This window comes from Fukomys damarensis, unplaced genomic scaffold, assembly GCF_012274545.1.
Source record: "Fukomys damarensis isolate Sample0158 unplaced genomic scaffold, DMR_v1.0_HiC HiC_scaffold_25, whole genome shotgun sequence".
Classification (NCBI taxonomy): Eukaryota; Metazoa; Chordata; class Mammalia; order Rodentia; family Bathyergidae; genus Fukomys; species Fukomys damarensis.
In genome coordinates, this window is record NW_022900937.1 from 32,038,320 (window position 1) to 32,053,172 (window position 14,853).

The 14,853-nt window shown below is 53.5% G+C and overlaps 1 protein-coding gene across 1 annotated transcript in view; it reads left to right on the forward strand.

The window, feature by feature from the left end:
- The window catches only part of Nol10 (nucleolar protein 10), a 53,450-nt gene extending 47,478 nt beyond the window's left edge, over positions 1-5,972 (forward strand). The window contains exons 22-23 of the mRNA XM_010629129.2: positions 5,001-5,148; positions 5,887-5,972. Of these exons, the coding sequence (XP_010627431.1) occupies positions 5,001-5,148; positions 5,887-5,972 (234 nt within the window). The remainder of the gene's footprint in view (positions 1-5,000; positions 5,149-5,886) is intronic.
- The last annotated feature ends 8,881 nt before the right edge of the window (positions 5,973-14,853 follow it).

The following is a 14,853-nucleotide window of genomic DNA, read 5'->3' on the forward strand; positions in this document are numbered from 1 at the left end:
CAGGCCCGCTCACTGTGGCTTGGGGTTCAGAGCTATTTTTATACCAGCAGTAGAGCCGGGGGTGACAACAGTTACCGGAAAGGAGAGCGATCGCTTGTCCTCCCATGTGGCGCGAGATCCGGGGGACCTCTGCGTGGAGGTGGTTAGAGGAGTTGGCTGGAGAAGTTTATAAAATAAATACTTTCATTCCATCAACTTCTTGAGCGGGACCCTTGCCCTGAATTAATTTCAAAGTGAGCTTCGGTTTCTGGCGGGACTTGGAGGTGCCGTGGTGGTGCCGTGGTGGAGGCCAGGTGTCCTGCCCGGAAGTCAGACTTGGGACCGCAGAGCCCGGCTCCACTGCCCGCCTGGGCCGGTGCCATGGTCCATCTCTGGGTCCTCTCCTCTCCTGCCCTCCCTGTCACCCTACAGGCCGGGACAGCATAGGCCACTGTCACCTCCGGGGCCGGCTTGCTGGCGCTTGTCCACAGGAGTGTGTCCCAGGGTCGCCAGGCAGGATGGGACTCTGCCTCCCTGGTGCTGGTGACACAGTACAGGCCGGGCCCCGAGCCTCCGCCATGGGGACCCCAGGCTCCAGTCAGGGCTGAGGTGCAACGGGTGGCGCTGTGTCCCCAGCTTCACTCCCCGGGGCCACGCAGCCTCTGGGTTCTCGGCCCTGCTCCTCCTTGGGTCGAGCCTCAGGCCGGGCTGGATCTGCCAGCACCGGAGAACACTACTGATTCAGACCCCCGTCCCCTTCCGGTTACAGGCCCTGTGCACGTCCCCTGCCCTGCTGCATGCAGATCTGTGCCCTGCCTGTGACCCAGAACGGGCCCATCTCTCCAGGGTCACCCCCACGGCCACTGGGGGTGCTCTGATTCCCAGCCCCAAGGCTGAGCCAGTTCCCTGGTGGCTTTCAGGGGTCGCATCGGGTGGCCGTGGGGACAGGAGGTGTGCGGGGACATCGGGCCTGGCAGCGCTGCTTTCTACACAGTGACCACCTCCCTGCTGGCATCTGTGTCCCACGCAGGTCTGTGGACCCCTAGCTCAGGGCCTCTCTGCCATTTCACTGTCCCAGGGACGGGTCTGAGGTCCCCGCCGCTGCCCCCAGAGATGGCCTGTGTGTCCTGCAGCCATCACTTCCGTCTTAGTGCTGCCTGTGGGGTGGGTGTGTGCTGCTTTGTTGGTGACCATGACTCATGGTAATGCGCATTTCCTGGGAAACCTCACAGTGTTGTTATACAGTAAACTCACTTAACTCTTTGTCTACTTGTTGTTCAAACTGAATCATAGAGGACCTGAAAACCCATTTGTACAGCAGTTGGTGGTGGCCATGCCGGTAATCCTGGGACGGCTGCGGCATTATTAAAATTTTAAAGGGTTTTGAGTCCTTGGTTAAACTTGCAGTGCATGCAGAAACCCGCCTGGCTGTTTCATTTGTTTTTTTGTTTTGTTTTGTTTTGTTTTGGGGGGTGGTACCAGGGATTGAACTCGGGTTCTTGCGCTTGCAAGGCAGGCCACCGAACCACTGAGCTAAATTCCCGGCCTTGGCTGTTTTATTTGATTAACTGGGTTTTGAGGTGATTTTCAAACCTACTTTACCTTCATGGCCAGAGTTACAAAGTCCAAAATTTACCTTTTTTTTTTTTTCATACTGGGGATTAAACTCAGGCCCTTGCGTTTTTGAGACAGGTGGCGGAACCACTAAGCTAAATCCCCAGCCCTCAAAGTCCAAAATAATGAGTTGAAAGCCGGATGTGGTGGTGCACACCTCACTCGGGAGGCTGAGGCAGGAGGATCGCTGTGAGTTCGAGACCAGCCTGGGCTACATAGTGAGTTCCAGGTCAGTCTCAACTACACAGTGAGACCCTGTCTCAAAAAACCAAAAAAAAAAAAAAAAAGAGGCTTAGAGTGACGGAATCCTGCTCAGAACTCAGGACACAAGATACTGAAATAAGTGATTTGATTATTTCTCTAACAGCCCTAAAAAGTTTATGTGTATAAATTGATATCATGTTTTTCTTGGGGAATATGAAACTCCCTCATATTTGGAGTTGGCATATATTTAGGCATCAGCAGTTGCTTGATTTAGGGTACCATACATCTCGGAACATGTCGGGAGAAGTTCAGTCGAATAGCTTCCATTCTTCTGTTCTTTTTCTTGAGACGTCAGTTGTGTTTCGCGATGTAGATCTGGTTGCCCTTGAAGTCATTGTGTAGCCCAGGCTGGCCTCGAATTCATAACGATCCTCCCGCTTTAGCCTCTCGAGTCCAGGGATAACAGGTGTGCGCCACCACACCTGGCAGCTTTTCTTCTTAAACTTAATTTTTTGTTCACATGTAAATTTTTCAAAATTAATTGATGCAATTAAACACCCAAATAGTTAATATTTGAAGGATCTATTTTGGGGGCCGTGTGCTCCCAGCACCCCTGTCCATTGTGAGCACATCGCTGGTGACTGGGGTTTGTTGGATATTTCGAAGTCCTTTCCGTCAGAGGTTCAGTGGCCTGGCCTGGAGCTGCAGGGGCGTAGACTGCAGGGTGTAAAATCCGGGTCCCCCCTCCCCAGGGCGGCCGGAAGCCACCACTCCCCAGCTTCCTGCTGGCCAGAGCTCAGGGCCACGCACAGCGGTGGAGGAGGAAGTCATTACTCCTGCCGGGCCTAGTCTGTGGCTGTTCCTGAGCACAGATGGGACTTCAAAGCTGTGGGGTGAGAGCCAGGCCAGTCCTTTTCTTGGTGGCCTTGAGTTTCACGTTTTTACCTATTTATGTTTGGTTTTTTGAGACAGGAGCTCTCTGAGTAGGCAAGGCTAGCCTTGAACTCTCGGCCATCCCTCCTGCCTCGGCCTCCCGAGTGCTGGGCTGACAGGCGAGTGCCCCCGCGCCCGGCTCTGCGTTGCCTTTCTTGTCTGGGTCTGTGCGGCTCTCGGCTTCACCCACTTGGGGTCTGTCAGGGCTTTGAACCCTTGTGTTCCCCTCCCCTGCACAATGTCACCTTTCTCCACGGCTCCAGAGCCACCTACGAGGCGTGTGGCCCGCTGACACCTGAGTTGGAAATGCTCAGCGCAGAGGCAGCCCAGCCCTTCCACCCACCCGGACGTCCTCTTCCTCCTCACAGGCAGGTCGGTGTCAACTGCGTCCCCCTGCACCACCAGCCCCCTCCGCAGCCTCCCGGGCCACCGAGTCTGGGCTCCCGGGCCCGGGCTGTGGGAAACGCTAATCCTTTAATGATGAGTGCTTCACACACCCAGGACAGAGTCTGGTTCCACAGACAACGAGGAAGCACAGGAGCCCTGGGCCAGCCCGGGCTTGCTTGTGGCGAAGCCGCCAGTTAGTGGCGAGGTGACTTTGCCCAGCCGTGCCTCAGTGTCTGCATCTATAAAATGGGTTTAAGAGGATCTGTCCCCTCGGGACTTCAGAGGGGCTTGTGGAGATTAATGAGTGAGATCCATTAAACGCCCCAGAAGAAAGGCAGCTAACTACCAGGCGCGATTGTAATTAGCCCGGGTGCTTCGTGCCAGGTCTTGGCTTGTTTTAAGAGGGTAACCATGACAACAGGATGGGTGGAAAAATACGTGTTTGAAAGGCAGGGCTATGAATCCTGCAACGGGAAGTATCGTTTATTTTGAGGGTTTCTGCCGTAGCTGGGCGCCCCGGCCCCTTAGCGTTGTCCTGCAGCGACGGGCCCACTCCTGCCATGGTACCTGCAGCGGCGTTGACCACACCATTTTCTCCTTTTGGGCGCACAGGACTTGGCAGAGTGGTCATTTCACGTTACCCACACTCGGTGGACTCGGAGGTCGTTGGCCATGGAGCCAGGCACAGTGGCGCACACCTGTCATCCTAGTACCCAGGAGGCTGAGGCAGGAGGATTGCACGTTCCATCTCAGCCAAGGCTACACAGTGAGACCCTATCTCAAAAATGACTCAGGAGTAAATGTTGATAAAATATTGAGATTTCATTTGAGGACGACGGCACACTGTAGTCTGGGACCAAGCAGGCCCACCAGGCACCCAGAGAGAAGCCACGTCCCCGTGAGCCAGCTGAGCCCACGCAGGAATGCAGGTTCACAGTGTGGGCTATCAGAGACAGTGCTGGGGCCGCGGAGGGGGCAGGAAGGTCACACAGTGGGAGCCGGAAGCCAGCCAGAGATGGTGGCTGTGCTGAGGAAACCAAGCTCTGAGCACTGGGGGCTGGACTGGAAGCCAAGGTTTGCTACTTAGAGTATCTAAAATGGAAATAAGCAACATCCCAGCCCTTTTATGTGTTTTGAGCTAGAATCTCCCTAACTTGCCCAGGCTGAGCTCAAGCTTGCGATCTTCCTGCCTCAGCCTCCCACGGTGCTGGGATGATGGCATGCACCTCCACGTCTGGCTCTGTTTTGCTATTTTAACTGTCAAGGTCAGTCCGGCAAGCAGCCCGGCCTTGCACGCTTCCTCCTGGCCTCTGTCCCCACAGCTGGGCTGGAGTTGGAGTGCGGCCTGCTCCTTCCCCAGAAGTGTGGCCGTGAGGGTGGCCCTTGTGAGTGAGATGGCTCGGAAACGTCTGGGGACAGGAAATGGACTCGACCCCGCCAAGTGCCTGGGACACAGGGCAGGCTGAGAAATGCAGTCATTTCCTCACGGGCTGCACATCCTGCAGGGACCCAAGTGTCACTCCTGGACCTTGCATGGTTTCCGCATATGGAGCGGCCTGTGGCAGTGGGGACACCAGGGTACTCAGGTAGCGTGTCCAGGCCCTCTGCTTCAGCCACATGCCAGCCTGCCCCGCATCCACTGGCCTGCTACTTGGGCTTCATCCTGTAACTGGGAAGGCAGTAAATATGTGTGTCCTCGGTGCCACCCCATTGGCACATGTGTGTACTACCACTCTGGGAGGCTGAGGCAGGAGGATCCCAAGTTCAAACACAGCCTGGGCAACTTAGTGACTTATTGAGACCCTATCTCAAAATAAAATAAAAGGACTGGGAGCCCCAAGCCTGCAGGAAGACCCCTTTGACCTCTCTTTCCCGGCCTGAAGGATGAACACAGCGCCCGGGATTATTGCTTCCTGTGCACGCGGCTGGGCTTCCTTCCTGTGGCTGCCGCCCCTGGAAAAGTGGGGCTCATGTATCCTGAGCAGCTGGGCTGCGAGTCCTCCCTGCTTGTGGTACGGAGGAAAATCCAGGGTAAACATGGAAAGGGGCAGCGCCCAGGGTGGGGGCTCTGCCCGCAGATACCAGGGCCACCCTGTCCTCGCAGCAGAGACCTGCGGGGTCTCAAGGGCAGCATCAGGCGGGGGGCTGTGCGGCCTACAGTGGTGTCACCTAGGCGTGCCCAGGTCCTGGGGGAGCAGCCCTGGAGCTGGGGAGTCACTGCTGCGGGGATTTGGGACCAAGCTTCTGCCTGTGGCTGGAACTTCACGTGATGGCCCAGGTCCCAGCAGCCATCTTGGGCCAGGTGGACAAGGGCTGCAGCTCAAGGAGGAGGCGCCGAAGGCCGGGCACTTAGAGGCTGCAGTGTGAGCTTCTTGGGCAGATGTGGGCACCCCCTTCAGATTTCCCTGACTCTCAAGTGCCATATCTATTCACAGGCATATCCAAGGGGGGCGGTAATGGTTCTGTCTAGGCGACGCTATTTTTACATCTCTGTATTCTTTTGAGCATGGAGCGCTCAGCAAGGGTTCTGGCAAGATCTAAACTTTTGCAATGCTTTTGTTACCCAGGGAATAATGGAATCTATATAATGCCATCTCCAGCAACCCAGGGCCTTCACACTGAGATATATCCTCAGTCCTTTTTTTTTTTTAATTTTGCAACAGGGATCTCCCCAAATTGTCCAGGCTGGACTCAACCTTGGGATACTCCTGCCTCAGCCTTGCAGAGTGCATGAGCCACTGGGTCTGACTGAACCCTTCCACCGTGTAGGTCGCAGGCGGCCTTTCTGGAGGGATGCAGAGCTGGTTTGGACCCCGTCCCTGCCGAGGCCGGGCCTGGCTGACATTGCTGCTTAGCTCTGACCTCTGGGCTGCTGAGGTCAGTGTCTCGGCCAAGGGGCTGTGTGGCAGGTCAGAGGGGACGGGAAAGACTTCCAGGAAGGAAGAGCTGGGGTGTGCCAGGCTTCTGGGGCAGCCGTGATGGTGAGTGACTCAGGGTCCCAGAAACCAGCTGTGCTGAAGGAATACCCAGGGATAGAAACAGAGTGGGACAGAGCTCCCGGGACTCTGGTTCTGGGAATTGAACTCAGGGCCTTCACACTGACCTACATCCCCAGCCTTTAATTGTTTTTTGTTGTTGTTTGTTTTTTCTTAATTTCTTGATAAATCACCAAGTTGCCTAGGCTGGGCTCAAACTTGCGATCCTCCTGCCTCAGCCTCTTGAGTGCTGGGGTCACAGGCGTGTGCCGCCATGGCCACCTCCAATACATGAACAGCGGTGCACGTACTTCCAAGGGCCCCACGTCCTTTGCGGCCCTCCTGCAGGGCTTCTGACAGCCTTTAAGCCAACCACAGGAACTGTCCATTCCTAAGGGAGTGAACTGAGGCTCAAATAACCCCACAGCCACCATGTGCCTGGCCAGAATTTGAATTGGTACCTGAGGCCCTCCCATCTGAACTGAGCCTGCACTGGGCTGACACAGCACAGTGTTGGCCCCAAGTAGAGCAGCACGTCCTGGAGTTACTTCGGACAGTTTTTCTCAGTCATACATTTTGCATTTACTTATTGGCCACATCAGCTGAGTGGTGAGACTCACATGAGGCCAAGCCTTCCTTCTGGGTGCTGACACATGGAAAAGTTGTGTTTGGTGCGTGCTGTGGTACAGGCTGTGGGCTCCCAGGAAAAAGAATGCCCCTGCTGGGTAGAGACAGCATGGGAGCGGGTTTCCTGCAGGAAGCTTGGGTTGGGCTGAGCTCTGAGGCAGGAACAGGGCTTGAGAAGGCTGAGAACGAAGCAAGAACATCCCAGAGGGAGACATGGAGTCAGCTGAGGCTCAGGCAGGCAGGTGTGAGGTGTGTGAGGAAGAGCAGGTCGTCTTGGCCAGAACAGCAAAGGCGGTAATGGGGGCTGGAGGTGAGAGGAACCAGGCGTGGAAAGGACATGTGGAACTTGGTGGATGGGGCAGATGTTTGTTTGCTTTTAAAATCTGACTAATAATGCTCCATCATTCCTTTTGTCAACCTGTTATTTTCACATACTAACTGGAGGGATTTCAAAAATATTTTTTGCTGGGGATTTAGCCCAGCGGTTCGGTGGCCTGCCTTGCAAGTGCAAGGACCCGAGTTCAATCCCTGATACAAAAAAAAAATACACACACGCACACACACACACACACACACACACACACATATACATATGATGTGCTTACAATCTACCAGTTCTCCTCATCAGCATGATTTTTGGGTTAAATGTGATCAAATCATATAGTGAATGTTTAAAGTCTAAAACTTGGTTGCAGTAAAAGACAACATTGCCAAGAAGCTCCCTCAAAATCCTACCCCTCTTCGAACACACTCATCCCATCGCCCTCTCCCTGCTATTCTGTGATTTAATACTGCAAGCCTTTGCCACTGGGCTTGCTGCTCACGTTCCCTCCAGGATGGATCGCTGTACCACAGAGCTACGTCCCCAGCACTTTTTATTTTTTACTTTGAGATGAAGTCTTGCTAAATTGCCCAGCCTGGGCTCAACCTTGCTATCCTCCTGCCTCAGCCTCTCAAGCGTGCTGGGATCACAAGTGTGCACTACCACGCCCAGCACTTAAACACCAATTTGACATCTGGTGATTTAATTCAGCGCTCTGATACCATCCACCTCCTGTTAGTATCAGGCCTCCTAAATTCAAGGGTTCAGTCCACAAAACTGCTCCCATCTCAGATGCCAGCCACGTTCAGGGCCACCGAGCTTCTGCCCAAGTGATGGCAAGTCCAGGAGCCCAGTCCCCTTGGGCCTGTGAGGCCAGCTCCACCTTGGAGGTACATGAGCAAGGCCTGCAGGTTCCAAAGTGCCAGCTGGCGTCTGTCACTGCAGAGTTGGGCTGTGCCACCCTCCTGGCCCCGGATGTGTGCACCAACTCGGGAGCTGCCAGCTTGTCTTCTGGGGTCCACGGAGGCTTCATTACCAGAGCCCAGCACGGTGAATCATTGACCACTGATGGCTCCGTCAACAGTCCTCTCCTCTCCCCTCCCCTCCCGGAGGTCAGGGTAGGGCTGGGGTCACAATGCTCCAGCCAGGACCTGGTCCTTCTGGGGAGCAGCACCCGTCTCAAGGCCATTGAGGGGGCTGAGCCCACCTCCTCCTCCTCCTCCTCTCATCACTGGAGAGAAGCCAGAGGTTCTCAGGAGCTCATGCCAGGGTTTGGGAAGAACGATCAGAAAAATATTATTTTAACCACGAGGACATGCACTTTAGTTATTTCCTATTCTAGGTTATCTTTATTTACAGTGAAGCCTTGCATTGTGAGTAACTTGTTCTGTGAGATGATTAAACATTTCTTTTTCTTTTCTGTTTGTGTTTTTTTTGCTGTCAATTTTTGTTTTGTTTTGTTTTTTTTAGATACTGGGGATCAAACTCAGGTCCTTGCACTTGCAAGGCAGGTAGTGGAACCACTGAGCTAAATCCGTGGCCCTTGCTGATTTTATTTTGGTTGTTTGTTTGTTTGAGACAATGTCTCACTATGTAGCTGAGACTGACCTGGAACTCGCTATGTAGCCCAGGCTGGTCTTGAACTCACAGCGATCCTCCTGCCTCAGCCTCCTGAGTGCTGGGATTACAGGCATCTTGTGATTCAGTAGCATGTGCCGCAGAATATCAGATGATCACACCTGAGTGGGTTGTTCCTCTCCCCGCTCCACCTCTCTCTCTCTCTCTCTCTCTCTCTCTCTCTCTCTCTCTCTCTCTTTTTCTCTCTGTCCCTGTGGAAATGTGGGCATTCATCATCCAATATCAATAAATCATGGAGGAGATATTTGCAGAGGAAAAGAAGTCCCTCTTTTCAGATGAGGTTAGAAGGATGTGTACAATGTGGAAGACAGAGCAAAACTTTGTAGCAAACCCTACCCTAAGAAGGCTGCTGCGGCGTGAGGACAGTGAAATGTCTCGTTTCCATGAAATCCTTAAAGGAGGCAAAAGCAAGCGCCACTGGACAGGTCCCTTGTTAGAGCTGCGCTGGAAGGAAAAGATTCCGTGGAGACAACAGACAGCAGAGATTCTGTTAGCGACGGTGAAAATTGCCCTACACAGTAGCCCTCCTCTCTCGTCTCCCCCACACCAGCCACAAGGTTTTCAAAGGTAAGTGCGGGTCGGTTTGTTTGTTTTTCCATATATTTTGTGTTACAGTATTATCAAAATTTTGTATTAGTATTTTGGGGTTGTGGAACACATCACCCGAGTGTCAGCTGTTTCTTCTGGGGAGATTTGCTTTGATGTACAAGTGCTTTGGATTACAAGTGCGTTTCCAGAACAAACCATGCCCACAAAGCAAGGTTTGGTGGTACTGTGGTTCCCAGGATGGAGCCCAGCCCCTGAACACGTAGTCAAGCACGCTGCCCCTGAGCTGTGTCACCAGCCCATGCTGGGTTGTGCTAAAGCCACTTTTCTGTTTGTTTGTTTTTTTAATAGCTCAAATCACAGATTATGAGGGAGACAGATCTTTTGCGAAAGGGAAGGAGACCAAGAAATGGGGCATGAAGATGTGTGACCAGCCCCCCACGAGGATGTGATCACTACGTACTGCAGACAGGACTCATAAACATTAGAAAAATAAACCCAGAGAAACGGCCCACCTGCCTGCAGCGGCTCCTCTGGCTGGGGTGCACGCGATCTGCGCCTGTCCCCTCCGGCAGGCAGCAGTGGGTGTTCCGGGATCGAGCTCCCTGTGCGTGATTAGTGCCTGTAAATCTTCCTCTCTTAAGAAGCGGAGGCACGGAAGATCCCTGTGGTCTCTGACTCACTGCCGCTCACTTCTCGCATGTGTGGGGCTCCAGAGCCGGGCTTTGTGCAAAGCCCTGGGGTTGGATGACAGCCATGCCCTCACCCAGCCAGAGACGCAGTCACCATCCCAAACAAATGCAAGGTCCCGAGTGCCATCTCCAGTACCAAAAAAAAAAAAAAACCCTAAAATAAAAAAAATGTTAAGGCTGGGGATTTAGCTCAGTGGTTCCGCCGCCTGTCTGACCGTCCCAAAGGACAGAACAGCGCCCATCACGGGGCCCAGGGGTGGCAGGTGTGCGCAGGGGCAGGCAGGCCCTGAAAGGCCAGAGACAGACTTCTGGGAGGAAGTGCTGCCTGCTGCTAAGTTCTGAAGGTCAAGGCAGAGCTATGACCTGTGTGACATCAGCGAGGCCCCAAAGCCACAGGAGAGGGGAGAGTTTGAGGGAGGGAAGTGAGGTCAGCAAGAGGACACACCACAGGTCTCTGTGTGGGGCAAAGAAAGTTTTTTGTGGTTTTGTTTTTTTTGTTTTTTTTTGGGGGGGGGTACCAGGGATTGAACTCAGGTCCTTGCCCTTGCAAGGCAGACCACCGAACCGCTGAGCTAAATCCCTGGCCCTGGTTTTGTTTTTTTGAGATAGAGTCTTCCTATGTAGCCCAGGCTGGCCTTGAACTCACAGAGATACTCCTGTCTCGGCCTCCCGAGTGTAAGGATTACAGCCGTGCACCACCATACATACCCAGCTTATACAAAGAAATCTTTAAACCAAATTTAAAATATGTACGGAGGCAGCATTTGGCCAGACTTTCTCCGTTTCACAGCTGGTTTTGCCTTGGAAGCCCCAAGCACATCCCAAGGCATAGAGGCCGGTGGTGGCAAGGTTCCGCCAGGGGTGGTTTCGGGTGCTGAAACCAGGACAGCCCTGGGCCAGGCCAGCCAGCAGCCCAACTCAGCCCCAGGGACTCAGGCCCACTGGCTCCGACCTCTGTCTGCGAGTTTGGGGTCCAGCTGGGTCACAGCCAAGGCCCAGATGCAGTCGGGTTTCTAGGGGTTCAGATCGCAGAGGCCCTCCCCGAAAATCCCTCCTCCTCATGGCTGTGCTGGGCAGACAGCCACAGTCGCCAGCCAAGGGTTTCTGCTTCCCGAGCACGCGGGGCCGGCGACAGGAGGTGCCGCTCAGCTCCTGCCTGTCCGTCCATGCGACAGTGCAAGGACAGCGGGGACACCGCGGGCGGCAGAAGTGGCACAGGGGCCGTGACAGGCCGGGGACGATGTCGGGTGACCGGCCCGGGGGCCAGGCAACTCTCAGGCCCTCAGAACACAGCTGGTGTTGGTGTCACCCCCACAGGGCCATCACCCACGCCTGTCAGATCAGCCGCCTCGGAGAATCAAATCCCCACACTGTCCCACTGCCTTCCGCGGAGAATCCTCTTCCATGGGACTGGGCCCTGCCGCCCAAAGGCTGGGGACCACGGCTGTACTTATCGTAGGATCTCCAACTGGGACCCAGGGACGGAACTGCAAGAGAAGAGCAGACAGGAGGCCACAGCGTGGTCACACTTGTGCATGAAAGAGCAATGTGGGTTCACGCAGCGGCTGAGGCAAAATCAAGGGTTGTGTAGGGAGGGTGGCTCTGCGGATGAATTGGTGGCTTTCTTCATTGATAAGAGTTGTTGCCAGATGTGGTGGTGCACACCTGTCATCCTAGCACTCGGGAGGCTGAAGCAGGAGGATTGCTGCAAGTTCAAGGCCAGCCTGGGCTACCTAGTGAGACCCTGACTCAAAAAGCAAACAAAAACAAAAACAAACAAAAAAAATTGAAAGTATGTCATTGGCAGGATAACGGTTGGAACTAGAGATCATCATGTCAGCAAAATAAGCAAGTGAGAAAAACAGGGATCTAATGTTTTCCCTAATGTATGGAGTTTAAGAAAAAAAGACGGCGTGTATGTAAATGGGAGTTATTATTAGGCAAGAGGAAGGGAACAGGGGAGGGGCTTGCGGGAGGGACATGGGGCAGGAAATGTCCCGGATGTACTATATAAAGGCATGAAAATTTCACATCAAAGGCCAAGCATGGTAGCACGTGCCTGTAATCCCAGCGCTCAAGAGGCTGAGGCAGGAGGATCGCTGTGAGTTGGAGGCCAGCCTAGGCTACCTAGTTGAGTTCTAGGCTGACCTGGACTACACAGCCAGATTCTGTCTCAAAAATCAAACAAATTTTGGGCCGGGGATTTAGCTCAGTTGTTCCTCTACCTGCTTCACAAGTGCAAGGTCCCAAGTTCCATCCCCGGTATCAAAAAAAAAAAAAAAAATTTTTTTTCAAAAAAACAAAAAAGTAAATTTCACATCAAAGCTAAGTGCTGTACAAATTTAACGTGCACTCATAAAATGTATTTTTAATTAAAGGATTGATGGGCCAAGGATGTCGCTCAGTGGCACCACCCTTGCCTGGCACGTGCAAGGTCCTGAGTTCAATTCCCCTTATCAGAAAAAAAAAGAATTAATTGAAAGGAAGAATTCTTTATTTACGAGCAAAGAAATGAAGAAAACATCTGGGTGAGAGATTATCAAGGGCAGTGGAGCAAGAGGCAGGGCAGAGGACAGAGTGGGAGAAGGCAATGCTCGGGTACCGAAACGAGCCCCAGAGACACGGGAGCGTGGGGCATGGTAAGGTGCTGAAACTGCGCCCGACTGCTGGGTTCCCTAGACGGCAGCGCTGGTCCTGTTAACTGCAACAGAAAACATCCGAGGCAGGGACATTGGGAGAGTCTGTGGTGGAGACAGTCAGTAAGGACGAGTTCAGTAGTTGGAGATTTTATGCAGATTATAGAAACATACAGAAGTAGAAGTATTGATGTTTGTTTATTTATTTTGGGTTTTGGAGGCAGGCTCTGGGACAATCCCTGACACTCATAACGTAAAAGAGAGGTGTGTTTAGGCTCATGGTCGGCTGATTCCAGGCAGGACCAGCATGGCAAAAGGGCCTAGCGGAGGAGAGCTGCTCGGGGCACGGAGGACAGGAAACAGATGGGAGGAGAGCTGGGAGGGAGACCAAGCCCTGCCCCAGGACCACCCCTTCCAACCAGGCCCCGCCTCCGATAGCGCGTGCAGCTATAGATTCTTCAGGGGGAATCCACCTCCGTGATCCAATGGCCTTCCCAAAGCCCCAGCTGAACCCATGAGCCTTTGGGAGACATTCTAGTTCTAGATCGTGACAACGTCATCTAGAGAACGTAGCCCTGGCAGCTAGTTTTATGGCCAATCCTCTGCCTTGGACAGAAAGTACCAAAGCGTATGAGAGAGGCTGAACACAGAGCAGCCGTCCCCGTGATGAGATCACTGCAACACACACCTTGGACTCTGTTTGTTTGTTTGTTTTTGAGACAGGGTCTCGCTGTGCAGCCCAGGCTGGCCTCGAACTCATTGATCCTCCTGCCTCAGCCTCCCAAGCGCTGGGGTTAAAAGTGTGCTCCCAGCTCTGTACTTTGGATAAACATCCAATCACGCTTCCTTCTGCTCTCCCAAACCCCACGTTCCTTCACCTGTTTTCACTTTAAGTGCTAAAGCCACACACCATCTGCCCAAGCCGATGATAGCGCATCCTAAGAATGTCTGAGCCCAAAATATAAGAAACACCATGCACTGGGGAGAAAAAAACATAGTTATGCATTTCAAGATAGCAGCAGCGGTGGCTTAAACTCCTGCATCACGTCCTGGCCCCTTCCTTCTGTGAACTCTGGTGTGGACAAAGGGCTGTGCTTGAGGTGACAGGGAAGGCAACACCCAGGCACCCCTGTGTTCCACTTCTCGGGCTGGGCCGGCTCCCTACTGGGATGAGAGCTGAGGCACAAATCTGCAGGCCAGACCCTCCAGGGAAGGGCGGGACACAGCTGTCACCTTTGGAGCAGAGGTGTCCGGGTTTCTGCCACTCACTGTGGGGAAAAGGAGGTTCTGAGTTCCCCGAAGGCCTGCCCTGGGGTAGAAGGCAGGATGGGAGACGAGGGCCAGGAGGCCGGAGACCAGGGCTCCTGAGAGCATTGAGCTCAAATCACTGAGCGTAGTAAGGCACCACACAACCCTGTTCTGATCCTCAACGTATTTGCTTTAGTGAGCCATGGCGGTGCACACCTGTCATCCCAGCACTCAGGAGGCTGAGGCGGGAGGATCCCAAGTTTGAGCTCAGCCTAGACAGTTTAGCAATTTAGCGAGACCTTGTCGTGAAATTTAAAAACAATAATAATAAAATAGAAAGGGCTGGGGATGTAGTTCAGTGGGAAGGCCTAGTTTTCAATTCCCAGTACTAGAAAAAAAAAAAGTCTCCAGGTCCTTCCTCCAGATTCCCCTGATGGTCTCAGCTTATACAATCGCGGGACTGTGTCATACCCAGTAAGCTGACACTGGTGACCTGCTGTTAGCCAGTGCTATACGGCGTGGCCCAGCAATCTCACAGGACCTCCCACCCCCACCCCACATCTGACCTCACATCCAGGCTTCATCTTTCTCGCTTGAAAGTTCTTGGTGTGCCAGGTATGGTGGTGCAGGCCTGATTCCAGCCCTTGGAAGGCTGAGGCAGGAGGATCACAAGTACCATCCCAGCCTGGGGAATTTAGCAACTTAGGGAAATCCTGTCTCAAAATAAAAATAAAGAAGGGCTGGGGATACAGCTCAGTGTGAAGGCCCTGGTTCAATTCCCATTGCTGCAAAACAAAAACAAAAACACAAGCTTTCATCAGGGCAGAGTGGCCCGTGCTGTGAACGTTCAGGTATCTCGGGAAATAGCTCTGGAGGAGCTGTGGAGGAGAGAGGAGGGTGCCCAGTTCCGAGGAGATGCAACCCCGGCCTTTAGGACAGAGGTTCCAGAGGAAAACGGCCCCAAGACCGAGCAGGAGACCTGGCAGCCGCCCAAGGAAGTCTTGGGAACCATGGTGTGGCCCTGTAAGGTGACATCAGACCAGGCTGTGCCA